At 56.8% G+C, this 21,400-nt stretch overlaps 1 protein-coding gene across 2 annotated transcripts; it reads right to left on the bottom strand.

Moving 5' to 3' along the window:
- Positions 1–7,783: 7,783 nt before the first annotated feature.
- On the bottom strand, positions 7,784–16,623 carry LOC309584088 (class I histocompatibility antigen, F10 alpha chain-like; the record flags this gene model as incomplete). Of its 2 annotated transcripts, XM_082300005.1 has the most annotated exons (8): positions 16,414–16,623; positions 11,131–11,394; positions 10,568–10,843; positions 10,106–10,378; positions 9,896–10,003; positions 9,756–9,791; positions 9,604–9,636; positions 7,784–9,226 (listed from the first exon to the last, which is right to left on the bottom strand). In XM_082300005.1, exons 1-8 carry the CDS (start codon positions 16,487–16,489, stop codon positions 9,198–9,200), a joined length of 1,095 nt encoding a protein of 364 aa, XP_082156131.1. In that variant the 5' UTR covers positions 16,490–16,623. The 2 variants fall into 2 exon arrangements, with proteins under 2 accessions (XP_082156131.1, XP_082156130.1); XM_082300004.1 differs by lacking the exons at positions 7,784–9,226; positions 9,604–9,636; positions 9,756–9,791 and having other exon boundaries at positions 9,792–10,003.
- Positions 16,624–21,400: the final 4,777 nt, after the last annotated feature.

Raw genomic sequence — 21,400 nt, 5'->3', positions numbered from 1 at the left:
CCCTGCCGCCTTTCTTGGTGTGTTCTGTTCCCTGCCCAGGTTGAGGGGGGCAGTGACAGAGCGGGTTTGGTGGCACCGGGCACCCAGCCAGGCCCAGCCCACCCCAATAATCGCTGCAATAATTCACTCCAGCATTAACCAGCACCAGGGCGGGTCCGGCTGCGCTCGCAGGCAGCCGTTTGGGAGAAATGGGACACAGTGAGAGGAGGGACGTGATGCCAGTGGGTGCAATTGCCTTCCTCCGAGCTGGCAGGGAGAGGAGGAGGGAGAACCTGGTGCAAAGTAAACGGGAGAGCGAGAGGGACAAGGCTGGAGCTGCAGAAGGTGGGCCGCCAGGGATTCTGCTTTCCAGCTCTGTGGGGTGAAAGGAAGTGATGTAAAATCCATCAAGGAAAAGAGAGGAGAAAGAGCAGGTGGTGGAAACCGCCGACAGTTTGGATTCACTTTATCTGTCGGGTCTGCAAACTCCAAGCAGTGACTGATGCCCGACACTGACAGCGCTGCGATGTGTGCTCTGCCGCTCCTCTGGCTGCAGCTCGGCTGGTGAGACCCCCACAAGCAGCTTCCCGGGAGCTGCTTTGCTTTTTGGGGCCATTTGTGGCAATTTTGCAGGTATTTTTTACCTTGGCACTGTTTTTTGGGGATACGAGGGGCCCTGGCACAGGGCCGGCCCCGGCCCTGGCGCCTCTGGGCTGTTTTGAGGCGGGGGGAACCCGCTGGGGCCGTGCGGGAAAAGCGGGTGCGGGGTTTATAAAGGGGCACGGTGGGAGCTCCGCGGGCCAGACCGGATCGGGCCCAGCAGCGCCCCAGGGCCGCCGTCGTGTGGGGCCGAAGCCGCCCCACACCGGGATCGGTGCCTGGGGGCGGATTCGAGTGAAGGGACTCAGCAGGACCGGTGCGGGAGTGTTTACGTAAGGCACCGAGCTTTGTGGCCGGGGAGACACAATTTTGGGAGGTTTTCCTCCCTGTTCGTGCCGTGGTCTGAACACAGCAGGGAGCAGAGCCAGGAAACATCAGCGCCCATTCATGCGGGCGGTTGTGCTGCAATGGCGGCACCAGCTCCCGCATCGCCCACCTGGCTCCCACATCACCCACGTGGCTCCCACATCCCTCCCGAGCGTCTGTCCCGACCCCCAGGTCAGAGTTTGGTGGCTTCTGTCTGGCATATCCACTGTGAGTCCAAGTCGCAGTTCTCAGGGGTGATGGTGCTGCCTCTGATCGTCCCACAGAGTCCAGGTCTCTCCCTGAGGTTCAGCTGGAACCTGCAGGGTCAGGAATGAGTCAGGGTCACTCCCGGGTGTCCCTCAGGTGACAGCAGGGTGCCCCCCTTGGCCCCCAGCACTGCCCCTGGCACTCCCCGATCCCGGTCCTGGCGGGAGCCGTTCACCCACGTCCAGCCCATCCCCGTCGCGGGCACCCAGAGCCCGATCCAGAAGGAGAGCGCGGGTTTCTGCAGGGTTTCATGTAGGAATTCCTGCCTCGGGGAAGGAGAAGTGGTGACGCTCACAGGCCATGGTTGCTCACCCCAAAACAGGCTCTCTCCTCATCCCAGGACTGAGCCCCAACCGTGTTCCCCACGCTCTGCCACAGGCACCCGGAGGTGCTTGGGCACGGGGGGAAGGGGGGAGGCTGATCCCAGGATTCTGGGAGCCCCCTCACCCTTCCCGTGCACCACAAGCCCCCCGGTGCAGCCCCGGGTCCATCCCACGTTCCCGACCCCATCATTGCCTTCACCAGCTCATCCCGATCCCGCAGCAGCAGCAACAGCAGCGTGGCCCCCAATCCCCACAGTCCTCCCGGCTCCTGCTCCAAGGGCTGTATCCAGGGGAGACCCAGTAGCTCTCGGTCCTGCCCAGCGTCCAGCCTTGGGGGACCAAACCAAACCAAACCAAGCGGAGCTGGGACCCCCCAGCAGCGCCTCTCTGCCACCCCAGCTGAAGCCCTTGCTGGCTGCTCCAGGCTGGATGGGCAGACTGGGAGCACTGGGAAGGGGCCCCGGCTCGGGCACAGCCCCCGGGGCAGCCCCACGGCAGCTCCAAGGCTCCGCCAGCCGGGATGGAACGTGGGAGGGGGAGCAGGGCAAGGGCCGGGGCTGTCGGTGCCCAGGGGACACAAGGGACAGCGGGGGCACTGCACAAGCATTTCATGCAAAAGTAACAAAATAATGAGGAAAATAACAACAGCAGCAACACTGGCACTGTCAATGCTGACAGAGGTCATGCCAGGCCATTTCACAGAATGTTCCAAGTTAGGAGGGACCCAGAAGGATTGAGTCCAACTCTTAATAGTGTGGCCCGTGTGGGGTCAAATCACAACCTTGGCATTATTAGTACCCTGCTCTAAGCCAGGTCGCAGTAATTTAGCAGCAAATGTTTCAGGGCTTTATGCGCAGGTTATGTAAATGTCTGTATTCAGGTTCAGGGGATAAATATGTGGTGTTACAGAAACAGGATGAGTTCTGGGATGGTTGTAGAAGGAGCAAGAAACCCCCAGCCCCAGCACAGGCAGCCACACATCAGCTTCCACATCATCTCCTCTTCCTGCAGCTTCATCTCCTGGAGACCAGGCACTGAGGTCACCCTGAGAGTCAGTGCACGGCAGACGCTGCGGCTGAGGAAGGACATCCCCATGCTGGGGGGGAAGAGGCGAAGCTGAGCCTGCCCAGCAGGGAGAAGGTCCTCTCTGCATCCCCTGTTACAGGGGAGTTTGGGCCTGTCTTGTTTTGAAAGCTGGGTGTCTGCCAAGGAAGGCAGGGACCTCCCTTTGGAATGGAAAATGCAACCCCCTTCCCTCCCAGTTATTATAAATTTGAAATCAAGGGGCTTTCTGGCAAAGATATGGGAAATAGGAATAACAGTTCTTTACTATTATATATCCATATGTGTATAACAAGGCAAACAAACAGCAATAACTCTGGCAGTAACAGCAAACAATCCCAAACCCAGTGCCAGCCTTCTCAGCTGTCAGGCCCTTTCCCCTCGGCTGCAGTTCCGCTCGCAGCCGGCAGGGGCGCTGGCGGCTCCCGGTGAGCAGGGCAGGTGCGATGGTTCCCCCGCGGCTGCAGGGGGCGCTCCGGAGCGAGCTCGGGGAGCACGCGGCACTGGCGGCCTGGGATCCCGGGAAGGGATGGAACAAAGGCTTCACAAACCCCTGGGCAGCCGATCCCGGTGTCCGGTCGGACCCTCGGGAACAGCAGGCTGGAACAGCAGGGACGAGCATGAGTCCCAGGGGGCAGACGAGGAACTCCAGAGCTGCGGTGGGAACCCTGGGAGATCTGGGCAGGCAGGGCGTGCGGGGCTACAGAACAACGAAGGCTCGAAGCAATGGCGGGGGCAGGGCAGCCGCAGCCTGGCTCCCAGCGAGGCAGGGAAAGGTGGGCTTTGGAATCCGGGGTTTCTCCCTGAGGCACCCAAGAAGATAGTGAAAAGGTCCCTTTTTTAGTGAGGTGGGGTATTAGGGTCCTGGTGCAACAGCTGCTCCAGTTAGCAGGCTCCACTCATGGTAGAAGGAAGGCAACTGAAAGCAGAAGCCTGCAGTGCTGATGAAATCCCTCCACAGCGATGGCAGCCTCTCTCCATCCCAATGCCGACAACAGCAGCCTGCCCTGGGTGTACCCAACCCCAAGGTGAAAGAGAGTAGCAAGCTGGACCTCTCCCTCTATGGCCAGGTCTTTTGTTTTTCTTAAGCACCCAGTAATTTTTTGCCCTGGCAACATATATGGGAAAAGTTCTTTAAGAGGAAAAGAAAACAGGAGAATTCCTAAAAACCCCGACATATGCTCATGGTCATCTCATGGTCATGGTTCTGTCCTGGTCACAGTCATGGACATCTCACAGTCACAGTCATTTCCTGATCACCATCATATCATGCTTATTGTCATCTCACTGTAATGGTCATCTCATGTTCATGGCTGTGTCATGGTCACAGTCATGATCATCTCAGGTCACAAACATCACATGCTCATAGTAATCTCAGTCGTGGTCATCTCATTGTAAGGGTCATCTCATGGTCGTGGTCGTGTCATGGTCACAGTCATGGTCATTGCATGGTCATGGTCATCTCATGATTGTTTTGGGGTCAACTCATGGCCACAATCATATCATGGTCATCTCACAGCTGTGCTTGTGTCACGGTCATTTCATGGTCACAGTCATTTCCTCATCACCATCGTCTCATGGTCATAGTCCTCTCATGGTCATCTCACATTCACCTCATGTCATGATCATCTCACAACCATGCTCATGTGTCATAGGTTAGCAAGCATAGTCCCGGAAGGGATGTCCTTGCTAAGGGGTGCTTACAGTTTCCTCTGGGAACTGATAGAACCTATCAGCTGGCCAGTTTGAATATGGACAATTCTCTAAGCCACTTAAAGTTGTGAACACCTCTGTGATCCACATTTAAGAATAGGCAAACTCCCCCTCCAAGTTCTCTCTCGTTTCCGGCACTGGGACAGGTGGCTGCAGGCCCCATGTGGGGGCCAGCGGGCCCGGCCAGGCCCTGCTTGGGCCAGGCCGGGCCGGGCCACGGCCATCCTGGAGCCATGGGCCTGTTCCAGCCATGGAACCCCCCCCCACTGCCTTGCCGTGGGCAGCCGGAGCGGTTCGGCTCTCCCCCCTCTCCACTGCGATAAGAAAGATTCAACATTCTAGCTGCAAAGCTGCAAGGCCGAGGTGAGATTAACCCTTTTACTGCTGTGAAGAGCTGAAAACCTGAGGGAAGAGAGAGAGAGGAGATGCTTAAAGCTGAAATTCTGTTGTGAAGCTATGATATATCAGAGTATCCTGTTGTAATTTCATGAAGATATGGGGGGTGGAGTGTTCAGCTCGTGAGCAAAAGCACCTGCGCCGAGATAGGCAGATGCTAACGCGGCTGTAATTTCATGAGAAGTTTGGACAGGGAGAGATGAACCAGATGAGAACTTTTGCTCCAAACGGGAAAGGAGAAAACCTCAGTCCCTAGAGATGCTCCCAGTCTTAACGATGAAAATGATGAAGACCCTTTGCTCCCAGGGAAGGAGAAGGGCCTCTGTTTTTGTTTCTGAATGGCTCAACCTTAAAATTGTACCGCAAAAAACTTCAAGAGTGGACCCTCGAAAGCAGTTGCGGGAAAAGCTGCAAGTCGGGGGAAAGGACTCACACGCAGGCAGAGAGACTCCTCTTCCTAAATGGACTGAACAGTATTTGGAAGTGGGCGGCTGTCTCATTGTGATAATGTTTTCATAGCACGAGCAAGAAGAGACTTCTCTTTCTAAATGGACTAAACAAGGTTATTATGGAAGTGGTAAACAGACTGAACATCTTAAGGGTTGTTTTTTCACATTGTCAGTGGGAGAAGGGAGGAAGGTGGGGGGAGGAGGAGAGTTCTGCAGGTGGTATAATTTTTCTTTTCTTCCCTCTTTTAGAGTTGTTAATAAACTTCTTTATATTCTTTCAAGTTTGGTGCCTGCTTTGCATTTCTCCTAATTCTTATCTCACAGCAGATAAACAGTAATGAGTATTTTGGACCAAACCACTACACTAAATTGGTGTTTCTGCCCGGTTACAAACCGAACCCGCGACATCATGTCATGGTCTTGATCACCACATGGCCATGGTGTGTTGTGGTCATCTCTTGGTCATGGTCATCGCATTGTTATGGTCATCTTAGGGCCATGATCATGCCATGGTCATCTCTTGCTCGTCTCATTGTCTTGATGACCTCATGGCTATGGTTTTGTCATGGTCATCTCATGGTCACAGTAATTTCATGGTCATGATCATCTCATGGTCATCTCACATCATGGTCATGGTCATCTTATGGCCATCTCACCATCATGGTCATTTCACTGTAATGGTCATCTCATGGTCATGATCACGTCAGGGTCACAGTCATGGTCATCTTGTGGTCATGGTCATTTCCTGGTCACCATCATCTCATGTTCATTGTCATCTCACTGTAATGGCCATCTCATGATCATCTCACAGTCACCTCATGATCATCTCACAGTCATGGTCATGTCATGATCATCTCATGGTCTTGATCACCACATGGCCATGGTGTGTTGTGATCATCTCATGGTCATATCTTGGTCAAAGTCATGTCATGGTCAGAGTCATGGTCATTTCATGGTCTTGATCACCTCATAGCCGTGGCAGTATCATGATCATGTCACGGTCATCTTATGGTCACCGTCATCTCAAGGTCAGGGTTGTGTCATGGTCATTGCATGGCCAGGGTCATCTCATGATCACAATCATGCCCTGGTCTCGATCATGTCACAGTCATGTTGTGGTTAACTCACAATCATGGTCATCTCATGGTCATGACTGTCTTCTGATCACCATCATCTCATGCTTACAATCATCTCACTGTAATGGTCATCTCGTGGTCATGGTCTTCTCCTGGTCATGGTCATTTCCTGACCACCATCATCTCATGCTTGTGGTCATCTCATTGTAATGGTCATCTTGTGGCCACAATCATGTCATGGCCATGGTCATCTCTTGCTCATCTCATGGTCTTTATGACCCCATGGCCATGGTTCTGTCATGGTCATGTCATGGTCACAGTCATGGTCATCTCATGTTCATGGTCATCTCTTGATCACAGTCATCTCATGCTCATGGTCATGGTTAGCTCATGATCACCTCAGGCCTGTGTCGTGGTTGTCTGATGGTCACAGTCCTCTCATGATCAGGATCATTTCATGGTCATCTCATGGTCAACTCATGGCCACAATCATATCATGGCCGTCTCATGGTTATGGTCATTTCCTGACCACCATCATCTTATGGTCATGGTCATCTCACAGTCACCTCATGGTCACAATCATTTCACAGCCATGGTCATGTCATGATCTACTCATGGTCTTGATCACCACATAGCCATGGTGTGTTGTGGTCATCTCATGGTCAAGACTGTGTCATGGTCAGAGTCCTGGTCATGTCATGGTCATGGTCATTTCCTGGTCACCATCATCTCATGCTCATGGTCATCTCATTGTAATGGCCATCTCATGGTCACCACCATATCATTGTCACCTCATGCTCACAATTATGTCACGATCACCTCAAAGCCGTGGTTGCGCCATGGCCAACCCATGGTCATCTCTTGGTCCCAACCATCTCATGGTCAGGGTTGTGGTTGTGTCGTGGTCATCTCATGGTGATGGTCACTGCCATGGTTATCCCATCTGTGGTCATGGTCACCTCACAGTTGTATTTTGGTCAGGTCATCTCATGGTCACTTTCATCCCATGTCCATCTCCTTGCCATGCTCATGTCATGGTCATGCTCATGCTCCAAGATCCCGAACCCCGATTTTGGGACACTCAAGGACCGCTGGAGACAATGAGGCTTGGCCTGACCCCTCCCCCCCCCCCCACTGCCCCTCCAGGAGACCAACACGGCCAAACTCTCCTGGGGACACGGCCAAACTCTCCTGGGGACACCTCGGATATGGGACACGGAGCGGGAAATGAGTCCCAGGGGATGGAGCTAGGCATGGGCGGCAAGTCCCCATCCTGCTTCTGGTGTCCCCATCCTGATCCTGGTTCTGGTGTCTCCAACCTGCTACCAGTGTCCCCATCCCAGTCATGGTGTTCCCATTCCCAATCCTTGGTGTCCCCAACCTGGTCCCAGTGTCCCCATTGCCATTCCTGGCTCCCAGAGAGGAACTGCCGGACACCAGAGGAGACGCAATCTGCGCCTTAATTGTGTCTCCCCTGATGGGGGAGACTTTTTAGAGTCTTTGCCAGGAGTCAGAGATGAACAGGACTTTTAGCCTTCTCTTTCTTCTGTGGTTGTTTATTAAGTCTTATCAGAAAAGTACAAGCCACTGACATGACCCAGAGATAGCATGAAGCAGAGAATGCAGCAAAAGGACAAATTTTCAAGATTGCACAGCCTTTTTAAAGGTTAATTACCCAATGAAAACTTAAAATTCAAGATATTTTCACTTTTCTACCAATGTCTAATAAATCATCTAGTCACCCAGGAACTGCGGAATTCTTTATCCAATCATGCCAGACTACTTCTACCACAGAATATGGAATAGATGAAGAAGAAGAAGATCTGGAGAACAATAACAATCCTCAATTTTGATGTTTTTTGCTTTTATCTATTTTCTGTATTAATAAACCCAAAACCTCTAAATTTTTCACCCTGTGAACATCTTACATGATATTCTATCACCTAGTTCACACCATTGTAGATTCTAATTCTTCCCAGAGGCTAGGCAATTTTCTCCATGGATGAAGGTCAAAAACAGTGTTGTCCAGGGGGGTAGAACCCTTCAAAACAGGCAGAGAAGTATTCTCTGTATTGTGGGTTCCCACAAAGAGAAACAGATTTATTGCCCAAAGCAGAGGAATTTCATACAAAATTTGAATAATCGGGAATAATCATGGTTCTTGGCTTTAAAACACGGGAAAATGGGAAATTGATCTGTCAGGGAGAGCTGTGGGGTGGGTGGGAGCAGCGGGATGGGCAGGGCTGGGATGGGAGAGGCCAGGATGGGCAGGGCTGGGATGGGTGGGAGCAGCGGGATGGCCAGGGCTGGGATGGGAGAGGCCGGGATGGGCAGGGCTGGGATGGGCAGGAGCAGTGGGATGAGCTTGGCCGAATCTGAAGAGGGAAGGGGCCGGCTCTGGTCCCGCTCTGTGGATCGCTCAGGTGGTGATTCCTGTCAGGATGAGAGAGGGTCAAAGTGTCTCCCTGTCCCCATTCCACAGGATGGACCTGGCTGTGGAGCCCATGGAGAGTGGGAGCTGCTCTGGAATCCCACCTGATCCTGCTCCAATCCTGCCTGTACTAGTTTGAAAACAAACCAGTGGGAGGCACCAAGTCAGAATAACAATTTAACAGGGATATCAAAAAAATAAAGGCAGAAAACACTGGGTTAAACTGACAGAGTCAGGATACAACCTGACACCCTGTTAGTCAGGGTGGTGGTAGCAGTCCGATAAGATGGGGCCTGCAGTCCTCCTGAAGTGGATGTGGTTCTGTCGAAGCAATGATCCTGTAGAAGGGGCTGCTCTTCCTCAGAATGTCCAGTGGTGGCTATGTAGCTCCTGTCCACTGGGAATCCAGTGGAAACAGTGTCTGTGGTGTTCGGAATCTCAGATTATATCCAGGATGGAATGCTTGGTTCCTCCCTCTGGGTGGAGCATCTCAAAATGGGATGATGAGTCGTGAGGCCAGACGTTGATGGGCTCATTAACAGAAGATGGTCCAGAGGGAGTTATCTGTGAGTCATGGGGCAGGACAATGATGGGCCATTAACAGAAAGATAGTCTGGGGGGAGGAGGCAAGGAAACACTGCCCCACCTGATTTCAACAGCTCGTGAGGATGGTAATAGAATACACTGCAACCCAGAACACTGCCGCAATCCTGCTCCATCCATCCCACCTGATCCTGCTCCATCCATCCCGCACCAGTCCTGCTCCATCCATCCCACCTGATCTTGCTCCATCCATCCTGCACCAATCCCGCTTCATCCATCCTGCACCAATCCTATTCCATCCATCCCACCTGATCTTGCTCCATCCATCCCACCTGATCCCATTCCATCCATCCTGACCTGGTCCCCTTCTGGAATCCCACCCCAATCCCGCTCCGTACCTGCAGATGAGCCGTTGGTTCCCATGCCTTTTCCTGCAGAAAGAGAAGACCCATGACATTCCAGCATGGATCACACACTTGGATTACCCCCAGGATTCTTCCTGGGTCCCGCATGAAAGGCATCCAGAGCCGGATCCACTGCTGGTACTCACCGGCTGGCAGGCTGTATCCATAATTCTGCCTCCTCCCTATGGAAATAAAGTGGGATCAGCACCCCTGGTGGGGGATTCCTGGAACAGTGCCGGGCGGATCCGTGCCCCTTCCCAACCCCCATCCTGTGTCGACCCCATACCAGATTGAAGCTTCCAGACGATGAATCCAACAAGGAGAACGAGGATGACGATGGCAGTAATGATGGACACAGCAACCACCAGGGTGAGATTCCCGCCAGATTCCGGCTCTGGGAAATGCGGGACAGTGAGGGAGGGGGAGGGGAATCCCCACTTGGGAATTCCCAAATTCCCAATTCCCACATTCCCAATTCCCACACTCCCAGCCTCACCCCAGGCAAAGATCCCGGGCTCCGGCATTCCGGAATGCTCCACCCGGCACCGGTACTGCTCCCGCTCCTCTGGCCGCGCCTCGATCCTGGCCCAGGTGTGGAAGGTGCCGTCGCTGTTGGGAACGACCCCGCCCCACTCCGTCTCCTGATCCCGGATTTCATCCCCCTTCATCCAGCTGACTGCGATGGGCCTGGGGTAGAATCCGTACGCGTGGCAGGACAAGATCAGCGTCCCGAATTCCTCTTTTCCGGACACATGGACATCAGGGGGTTCTGGAATGGGGTAATGGTGAGATGCATACATGGAATTCCACAGGAACGGGATGGGAATGAGATCTAGTCATGGAATTCCATGGGAATGGGATGGGGGTGAGATCCACCCATGGAATTCCCACAGGAATTACCATGTTCCCAAGTCCTCCATTCCCAAATCCCAGATTCCCACAGGAATTCTGCTCCCACCTTTGCGCTCCAGCGCCTCCCGCCCGTATTCGACATATTTCTGGAGCCCTTCTGTGCAGATGTGCTCCAGGTAATTCGTCCAATGCTCCACCGTAACCCCGTCACTATTCCAGCTCCTTGTGGTGACCCGGGCAGCACCGTCGGCCGCCACAAAGCTCTGGGATCCCGGCTCAAAGGAGAGGAAATCCTGCCCGTCATAGCCGAGCCGATAGGATCCACGGACACGCCCGTCGGACAGGAGATCACAGCCACAATCCCGCTGCAGTGTGTGGAGACCTGGGTGGGGATCAGACCCACAGAGACCCATGGAATTGTGTCCCAGCCCCACGGAGCCCCAGAGTCCGATGGAAACCCACAGATCTCATCCCAACCCCTTGGAGCCCCATGGATCCACATCCCAAACCCATGGATCACAGGAGATCCCACCCCAGCCTCATGGATCTGCATCCCAGCCCCCTGGAGCCCTGTGAATTCACATCCAAGCCCCGGAGATCCCATCCCAGCCCTACAGACACCATCCCAGCCCCACGGATCCCATCTCAGCCCCGGCTCCCCCCACTCACCCCCGCTCTGGTTGTACCGGCCCCGCGCTGTCTCCAGGTTCACAGCATCCATCTGCTGGCTCCTCTTAGAAGTCTCAGTCTCGCTATCCCAATATCCCGGCTCGGGTCCCTTCTCCATCCACAGCGTCAGCGGCTCATCCCGGCCCCGCTCGCTGTCGTAGCGCTGGAAGGGGATCCCATCCAGAAACCCCATGGACATGAACTGGGGGACCCCCGGGCCGGGCTCCGACACCGCCACAGACAGGTACCGCAGGGAGTGAAGAACTGGGGGGACACAGAGATTTGGGGGGTCTGGAAGGGTCATGGATCAATGAAAGGGGAACTGGGAGAGCTGGGAAGGGGGTTGGGGATCTCATGACCCAGGAAAAGGGGGTGCAGGGAGTCCCTGTGCCCAGGAAAGGGGGTTCAGGGGTCCCCAGTGCCAGGGAAAGAGGAGTCACGAGGTGGGGAGACCTGGGATAGCTGGAATGGGGGGCTCGGGGGTCCTTGACGCAGAGGAAAGGGGGAGCTGGGGGATGAGAAAAGCAGGAATAGGGATCTAGGGGGTCTCAGGGTCAAGGAAAAGGGGGAAGTCTGGGGACTGGGGAAGGTAAGATGGCTGGGAAGGAGGTATCGGGTGGGACTGGTGCAGGATAAAGGAGTGCAGGGAGGTCCCAGTGCCTGGGACTGGAAATTTGGGGGGACCCCCAGGGACCCTCCTGGACCCCGGGACCCCCGTCAGAAAGTGCAGGGGGTGCAGAGCTGGGGGGACGCAGAGACTGGAGGGGTCTGGGGGCGTCCAAGCATCGTCAGGAAGCGTAATGGGGAGAGCCGGGAAGGGTCCGAGGCTCAAGGAAGGGACTGGGAAAGGCAGGAATGGGGGTGCAGGGGGGTCTCTTAGGTTTTAACTTTTATATTTTTCAAATCCTGTACTGCTTAGTGTGTAACTCTGAAGTTTCTTGTAGCCTGTTAAATTCTGCTCTCTCATGCCAGGTAGATATAACAAAGCCTCTCTGGGCCTGCTCTTCAAGGACACCCAGACCGTCCTAGACCCAAAAAGTATAAACCAAAAGCCTTTGAGAGGGGGGCAAGTGGAGGGGAAATTACATCATTAAACTGAAACTTTAATTGGAGAATTAACCCTGATATGCAAATGAACCAAACCTATAAAAGTGTGAAGAACTCGTGACCTGGGGTCCATCTTGGGGTCCATCTTGGCAAAAGCCTCTGGCTCCCCAGGGGTACCTTGGAAGGCCTTTCAAATAAACACCTGCTTTATTCTCTTACTCCTGTCTAGTCTCTCTTTCTAGGAGGCCTCTTAAGGCATCACCTGGGTCACAGGAAAGGGGGGGCTGGGGGAGGCGGGCGGATCCCAGGGGCGCAGTTTGGGAGACCCGAAAGCGAAAGAGACCGAGGGAGTGCAGGGGGAGGAGAGGGGATGGGGAAAAAGGGGAATTCCAGAGAATTCAGCTGGATCCCACTGGATCCCCGCTGCCGCGACGCCCTTGGAGACCCCTGGGATGCCCGGGACCCTCCAGGACCCCCTTTCGGGAAGCAGCAGGAGTGGAAAACGGGGGGGACATGGAAATTTGGGAGATCTGGGGGGTGCAAAAGCCAAGGAAAAGGGCAGGACTGGGGTCTGGGAAGGGCGGGATGCACGGGAAGGGGGTGCAGGGAGGTCCCAGTCCTGGATAAGGGGGTGCAGGGGATCCCAGTGCCCAGGAATGGGGGCTCAGGGGAATTCCCATGTCGGGGAATGCGGGTTCAAGGAAGTTTCCTTCCCAGCTTTTGGGATTCAGGGGGGTCCTGGTGCCACATAAGGTGGTCTGGGACTTTCTGGTGCTGGGGAAGGGGTTACAGGGGGGTCCCGGTGCCAGGAAATGAACGTTCAAGGGGGTCCCCGTGCTCGGGAATGGGGGTCCAGGGGGATCCCCGTGCCCAGGAATGGCAGTTCAGGGGGGCTCCGGTGCCAGATAAGGGGGTTCAGGGGGGTCCCAGTGCTGGGGAAGGGGATGGAAGGAGATCACAGGACCAAAAATGGGAGTTCAGGGGGCTTCCGGTGGCCGGAAATGGAACTTCGGGCGGGGTCCTGGTGCCGGGGGTCCCACTCACCTTTCTTCACCCTCCCCAGGGCCCCCAGGAGCCCCAAGAGCACCCTGAGAGCCGGCGCTGGAGCCATCACACTGCCCCACTATGGCCCCACTTGGCCCCGTTCCAGCCCTGGCCCCCCCATTGGAGCCGCTATTTCCCGCTTGCCAGTGGCAACCCGATTATTTTGTCAGTGGGGGGATCCCGGTCTCAGAGGTTGGGACTCAGAAGCAGAAGAACCCGAGGGAGCGCGGGGGGGGGGGAGGGGAGGGGCTGGGGAAAGGGGAATTCCCGGGAATTCTTCTGGATCCCATGGATCCCCACTGCGACCCTCCTGGAGCCCTCTGGGAACCACCTGGGACACCCTGGGACCCCCCCTTAAGAAAGCCATGGGAGTGGAGAACTGGGGGGATACGGAAATTTGGGAGACCTGGGTGGGGTCCAAAGGTCAAAGAAAAGGGCGGGTCTGGGGTCTGGGGAGGGCAGGATGCCCAGGAAGGGGTGCAGCGGGTCCCAGTGCCGGATAAGGGGGTGCAGGGGGTGCCAGAACATGTAAAGGGGATCCAGGAGGGGGTCCCCATGCCCAGGAATGGGGTTTCAGGGGGTTCCAGGTCAAGGAAAGGGGGATGAGACCACTGGGAGAGGCGGGATGGGGGGTCCGGGGGTGCCCCTGTGCCCAGGAAAGGGGGTCCAGGGGTCCCTGGTGTTGAGGAAAAAGGAGGCTGGGGGCTGGGAAAGGCAGGAATGGGGGTGCAGGGGGTTCCTGGATCAAGGAAAAGCAGGGGCTAAGGTCTCGGAGAGGGGGAGGGCCGGGAAAGCGGGAGCGGGGGGGCATTGGTGCAGGATAAGGGGGTTCAGGGGGGTCCCTGTGCCCAGGAACTGGGGATTCAGGGGGATTCCAATCCTGGATATGGGGGTTCAGGGGGTCCCCATGATGGGGAAATGGTCTCAGTTCCCCCAAAATGGAGATCCAGGGGAGTCCCTGTGCCCAGGATTGGGGGTTCAGGGGGTCCTGATGCCGAATAAGGGGGTGCAGAGGGGTCCAAGTACCCTGAAATGGGGGTTCAGGGGAGTTCCCTACCCAGAAATCAGGGTTCAGGGGGGTCCCAGTGCCAGATAAGGGGGTGGCGGGCATCTGGTGCTGGGGAAGGGGTGCAGGGGGGTCCCCGCTCACAGGAATGGGGGTTCAGGGGGTCCTGGTGCTGGATGAGGAGGTGAAGTGGGTCCCGGTGCCCAAGAAATGGGGTTCAGGGGGGTTCCCTTCGCGGGTTTTGGGGTTCAGGGGGGTCCTGGTGCCGGGAGATGGGGGTTCAGGGGTGTCTCTGTGCCCAGGAATGGGGGGTCAGGGGGGTCCCGGTACCAGATAAGGGGGTGCAGGGGTTCCTGGTGCTAAGGAAGGGGGTACAGGGGGGTCCCAGTGCCCGGAAATGAATGTTCGAGGGGGTCACCGTGCCCAGGAAGGGGGGTTCAGAGGGGTCCCGGTGCTGGGGACAATCAGCAGTCACGGGCAGATTCCGGTGGCACAGCGTGGGAGAGGTGACAGTGACAGGGAGTGCGGGGGAAGAGGAGGGGATGGAGGAAACCCTAGGAATTGCCCTGAATCCCCCCTGGGAACCCCTGTGTTATAAATATATATTATAATATTGGCTTCTCGCAAAGTATTAAGATAGATATTATATAGCGTTAGAAATGCTTTTTGCTGTGTGGATGTAGTTTTCTCTCGTTTTAGCAAGAATGTTAGCAAGTGTGAGCAAGTAAGATAACCTCCAATCGAGCAGAGGATGAGGCCCAAGAAGCTGCTCCGCCCGGAGAACGGGCGGCCAGGAGGGTCCAAGAGCTGCTATCACCGCTCTGCCCGGGGGGGCAAAGAGGCCCAAAGCTGCAATCAGCCCTGACCATCTGGAGAATTAAGAGATCCACCCCACCATCGACTCTTACCTAGCGGGCCCAACCCCAAGAATCAAAAGAAATAAAACCACAAGGCAGAAGACTACGCATGCTCTAAAAAGGTGGACCCAAGGAGTGGCCATGCAGAACAGCTCCGAGAAAAGTTTTAATATTAATAGAGAACGGACAATAAAAATGATATAAAAGGGACTCACCTCGAGCATCAGGTGTGCTCTTGGCAGAGCGCCAAGGCCCCCGGCCGTTATCCCTTTGCTTTATTTTATGTCTCTTATTGTCTTTATATTAAACTCTTTAAATTCTAACAGGAGAGTGAACCTCGTTTTTCACCCCTGGCACCCCCCCACAGGAAACGCAGGGGGTGGAGAGCTGGGGGACTCAGAGACTGGAGGGGTCTGGGGGTGTCCAAGGGTCAGGAAGCGGAACCGGGAGGGCCGGGAAGGGTCCGAGGTTCAAGGAAGGGACTGGGAGAGGCGGGATGGGGGGTCCAGGGGGTCCCTGTGCCCACGAAAGGGGGTCCAGGGGTCCCCGGTGTGGAGGGAAGCGGGGTCTGGGTGCTGGGAAAGGCAGGAATGGGGGTGCAAGGGGTCCCTGGGTCACGGGAAAGGGGGGCTGGGGCTGGGAGAGGCGGGCGGAGGCCGGGGGCGCAGTTTGGGAAAGGCGGAAGCCAAAGAGACTGAGAGAGCGCGGGAGGAGGAGAGGGGGGAAAAGAGGAATTCCAGAGAATTCAGCCGGATCCCACTGGATCCCCGCTGCCGCGACCCCCCTGGAGACCCCTAGGACGCCCAGGAGCCTCCGGGACCCCATTTCGGGAAGCGGTGGGAGTGGAAAACAGGGAGGTACACGAAAATTTGGGAGATCTGGGGGGGTCCAAAAGCCGAGGAAAAGGGCGGGACTGGGGTCTGGGAAGGGCGGGATGCCCGGGAAGGGGGTGCAGGGGGTCCCAGTCCCAGATAAGGGGATGCAGGGGAGTTTCCTTCCCAGAATTCGGGGTTCAGGGGGGTCCCAGTACACGAAAATGGAGATTCAGGGGGGTTCTGGTGGCAGATAAGGGCGTACAGGGGTTCTCGAGTCTAGGGAAGGGGGTGCAGGGGGGTCCCAGTGCCAGGAAATGAACGTACAAGGAGGTCCCGGTGCCCGGGAATGGGGGTTCAGGGGGGTCCCGGTGCTGGGGAAGGGGATGGAGGGCAGTCACAGGACCAAAAATGGGACTTCCGGGGGGTTCCCGTGCCCGGGAATGGGGATTTAGGGAGCTTCCGGTGGCCGGAAATGGAGGTTCAGGGGGTTCCCGGTGCTGGGGGTCCCACTCACCTTTCGTCGCCCCCCCCGGGGCCACCAGGAGCCCGAGGAGCCCCAAGAGCACCCCCAGATCCGGCGCTGGAGCCATCGCAGCCGTCACCGAGCGGAGCTGTGGCGCAGTTTGGGAGACGAGAAATCGAAAGTGACCGAGGGAGCGCGGGGGGGGGGGGGGGAGGGGAAAAGGGGGACTTCCGGGGAATTCACCTGGATCCCCTCCCTGGACCCTCCCCGGCCACGCCGTGCGGGACCCCCGGGCCGGGCTGGGCTGAACTCCCGGGCCCTGCGCCCAAACTCTGCCTGTGAATCATGCCACAACCGAGCCAGGAGACACTTCAGAGACAGAGACAGAGAAGTGGGTATTTGCTTTATTCGGCGCGCCGGGTGTGTGGGGGTCGCTCCTCCAAACACACACACCGGTGTCTTGTTGACTCCGGCGAGGGAAGACATGCCGACAATCAATGTGATTGATAATGCAAGCTTCAGTTTATTGAAATTCAGACTTTGCTTTTATACACTCAAATATGCATACTTGTCACTTCTCTATTGATGCTGGGTAAAAAGCTGCATTTTACACGTATTGCTAATGTTGCGTTTCAGGGTTCCTCCTCATCTCTCATGGTCAGTACATCTTGTCAGCACGTCCTGTTGTTTATCTATAACAGGATTGTCAAGAACACTGCGTTTGTGTCTTTGCCTTCTTTCTTTATTCTCATGATTTCTGTTCTCACGGTTTCCCTTTTCTACAGCTAGCAAGAGGCTTACAAAGGCCTGCTGATTTCTGCAGTTAGCAAGAGGCCTACTTATGTCAAGCTAAAAAGGTGTTTGCTTGTACAGCTCTTCCAGGGACCCGTGTCCCTTATCCTCCAATCATTCCTCAACACCGGTGCTCACTACAACACAGTATTAAGGGTTAAATTATGAATATTCATCACATTCCTTGAGACAGGTGTGGTTATACAAATTATTTCTCGGAAGTCATTAATATCATTAGCATACGGGCCACGCATGCGCTGTGAGTCCTGGTGGTTGCGCTGAGGAAGGCCCCTCCTCTTCCTCGGGGGTCTCTCTGATGAAGACCAGTAGTCATCCTCAGAGTGCACTTTTCACCTTTCTCCCTGGACATGGGTAGTCCTTTGGGGAATGATTCAGCAGTCACTGAGATAATCCTTGAGCCCTCTATCTCGACAACCCAAAGCAGGGAAAGCTCCGGGACCCGCGGATCCATTTTGTCCTGCGCTTGCGGGGCCCCACCCCCGAGAGAGCAGGACTGGGCGCTGGGACCCCGATCCCTGATTCCCAATCTCCCTCTCCTCTCCCTCTCCTCTCCCTTTCCTTTGGGTGATCACAATTCCCAGAGCGGCTGCAGAGCCCCGTGCCCAGTTCGGGTTTCCCAGCAAAGGAAGGCCTGGGGCTGCGGTGCCCTGGGATGGCCGGGAATGGGGGTCCGGGGGTCCCCGGGGTCAGGAAAAAGGGGGATCCAGGGGCTGGGAGAGATGGATACCTGGAAAAAGGGTGCAGGGGGGTGTTGGTGTGGGGTCAGGGGGTGCAGGGGGGTCCCGGAGCTGGGGAAGGAGATGCAGGGGGGTCCCAGTGCCCAGAAATGAGGCGGGGGGGAACAGGATCTGGGAAACGGCAGCAGCTGCTGGGAAGGGACCAGGACAGAGAGGGACAGGCTGGGATGGGCTGGGACAGACTGGGACACTGGGATACACTCGGACCGGGACCAGAACCCAGGGGGAGCAGAACTGGGGCACCAGGGATCATACTGGGATATACTGGGACCATACTACTGAATCAGGGGGATGGGAAGCAGGAGAATTAGTTTGTTAGGAACAATGCATCCAGCTTGGTCAGCATACCAGGGCAGGAAGAAAAGATAAGAGACCACTGATAAGGGCAGAGGGAGTCTCAGACAGACATCCTGCGCTCAACCCAAAACTAGCTCAAACCAGTCTCGAAGCTTAAACCCCGGCCAGGGGTACAAAAGAGCATGCGTAGGGAAGAAAGGTGAAAAGTTCAGGATGAGGAAGACTCCTGACTTCATCAAAAAGACCCTCGGAAGACCCCTACCAAAGCCACCAAACCACACTGCGCAAGCGCAACGCGGATGTAAATGGCTTTGGGGTTCATTATAATACGAAGCGAGGCTGGGGGGGGGCTAGGTGATGTATAGGCGTGTTGCGAAACTTAATGAATATGGAACTTGTAACCCGATAAATACCGAGCTGAATGCAGCTGTCGGCAGGCATGGCTTTGGAGGAGCCATCTCCCGTGCGTCCCAGCTGGAAATAAACATACCTACTTTACTACTTATTTAGTAGTGGAGTTCTGTCCGCTCTTCACTGAGGGCTACTGGGAGCAACTGGGGGCATGCTGGGGACAACTGGGTGCTCCTGGGATATAGTGGGCATGATTGGGATCATATTGGGACGGACTGGAATCGTACTGGGAGTGACTGGAACCATACTAGCGGTGAAAGGGTGCAATTGGAAAAATGCAAGGGGCAACTGGGATCATCCTGGGAGCAGCTGGCCCATGCTGGGGTCATACTGGGATCATACTGGGACTGACAGGGTCGCACTTGGAGTGACAGGGATCATACTGGGGGTGACTGGATTCTTACTGGGAGCAACTGGGGCCACAATGGGGGCAAATGGCATCATAGGAGATGTGACTGGGAAGCAAATGGGGCCACACTGAACTCATACTGAAAGGGACTGAGAGTGAAATGAACCGGACTGGGCATGACTGGGAGCAACTGGGATCCTCTTGTGAGTGATTTGGAACATACTGGGAGTGACCGGGATCATACTGGGGGTGACTGGGAAGCACCGCTGAGGCGGCGGCGGAGCTCGGAGGCGGCCCCAGCGCAGGTGGGAGCCGCGCTCGGTTCTGGCGGGGCTCGGGGCTGGCTGCGGGCGGAGGGGGCGGCAGGGGGCTGTGGCGGCTTCGTTGTGCCGTGTGGGCGCCGTGTTGGCCCTGGCGTGAGGGCGCTGCGGGAGCGGCTGCCCGCGGTCTCCTTCCCGCTGCTGCCTCGGCAGGAGCCGGTGCCGGAGCAGCGCTGGCTCGTCCCGGCTGCTGTGGGTAGGACAGAGGTGGCTGCCCCGTCCGCGGACGCTGCGCTGGGGCCGCCTCCGAGCTCCGCCGCCGCCTCACCGGGCTCCGGCCGCCGCCGCCGCTCCGGGGCCCGCACAGACGCTCCGCCAATGGCGCCTCTGCTGCGCCACGGCCGCCCTGCCGGCGGCTCCGGGCCCGGGCTGCTCCCCGCTCCGACCAATCAGCGCGCCAGAACCACGACTGACGGCAGCACCGCCCAATCGGAGCGAGGGGCGGGCTCTGCACACCGCACGGAACCCCCTCCCTTTCCCCTCAGTTCGCCATTTCTCGGAAACCTTGGCTGAGGGAGCCGTCTTGGCGCTGGGCCCGGCCAAGCCCGGATGCAGCCCTGAACCGCCCGGATCTCGGTGTGACCGGGAGCTGAAGGCGCTGGGAACTGCGGGTGAGTCCGGGATGGAGCCGGGACCCACCTGCAGCCCCGACAGGAGCCCGGGCCGGAGCAGGGGATGCCTGAGAGAGCCCCGAGCCCGTGGGAAGCCCCTGCAGAGCCGTGGAAGTGGCTCCTGGCGGGACTCGTGAGGCCGTGGGGGATCCCCGCTGGAGCAGCCCGCTCCTGAGGGACTGTGTCCCGCGGCAGGGACCCCAGGCTGGAGCAGGACAAGGATTCCTGTCCCTGAGGGGGAGGCAGTGACATGACCTGACTGTGACCCCCATCCCCTGTGCCCCTGGGTGGGGAGGAGGGAGGGAATGGGGGATAAAGAGAAGCTCGGGAAGGAGGGAAGGGTGGGGGGAAGATGTTTTCGTAGGAATTATTTTGCTTCTCGTTCTCGTGCTCTGATTTGTTTGACAATAAATTCAATTCATTTCCCCAAGTCATGTCTGTTGTTTCTGTAACCAGTGAGTGAACTCTCCCTGCCCTTATCCCGACCCTGCCGCCTTTCCTGGTGTGTTCTGTTCCCTGCCCAGGTTGAGGGGGGCAGTGACAGAGCGGGTTTGGTGGCACCGGGCACCCAGCCAGGCCCAGCCCACCCCAATAATCGCTGCAATAATTCACTCCAGCATTAACCAGCACCAGGGCGGGTCCGGCTGCGCTCGCAGGCAGCCGTTTGGGAGAAATGGGACACAGTGAGAGGAGGGACGTGATGCCAGTGGGTGCAATTGCCTTCCTCCGAGCTGGCAGGGAGTGGACGGAGGATCAAGGCTGGAGACCTGGAAGGCAACAAGGATGGCTGTGGGCCAGCCGCGGATTTTGCTTTCCAGGTCATTAAAGGGAAAGGAAGCAGCACAAAATCCATCAAGGAAAAGAGAGGAGAGAGAGCAGGTGGTGGTGGGGATCGCTGCCAGTGTGGACTCGGCTCATCCACGTGGATTGCAAACGCTGACAGACACCGAGCCCCGACAGACGCGCATCACTGACTCTGTCGTACCCCGATGGATCCGACGGGGGCTGGAAGCTCCATCCAGCAGCTCGGTGCCTGCTCTGCTCTCGCATCTGCAACCCCGGCATGGACCGTGGGGTCTGGAATCATCTCCATTCTGGGCTGCAGAGCTGCTGCTTGGAGGTCTTGGGGGATCCTTTAAGCCCCTCGTGCTGCTCCGAGCTCCCGAGGGCTCCTCGAGGGTTTCTAGGCTTGAACCCCTCCCCAAATCTGTTGTTTGGGTTTAACAACAAACTCTACATCAACGCCGTGCCCTGTGGCAGCAGCCGGTGCTGGGACAACCCCGGGAGCCGGGCTAATGCCCGGCCGTGCCCAGGAGGGACCGAGGGCAGGGGAGTTCAGGAGGAGCCCCCGCGCCCCTCACTGCGGGCGGCGGGAACGGCCCGAAAGAGCGAGGGCTGCGAGGGCTCCGGGGCTGAGGAGGCTGCGGGAGCTGCTCGCCCCGGCCGGGGAACGTTCGAGCCGGCCCCGGGCGGGTTGAGCTCGGGCTGGTGACGCTGCGA

This window comes from Coloeus monedula (genome assembly GCF_965178545.1).
Source record: "Coloeus monedula genome assembly, chromosome: 36".
In the NCBI taxonomy this organism is placed as follows: Eukaryota; Metazoa; Chordata; class Aves; order Passeriformes; family Corvidae; genus Coloeus; species Coloeus monedula.
The sequence above is the reverse complement of the archived record's forward strand: the minus strand, read 5'-3'. Positions and strand labels throughout refer to the sequence as shown.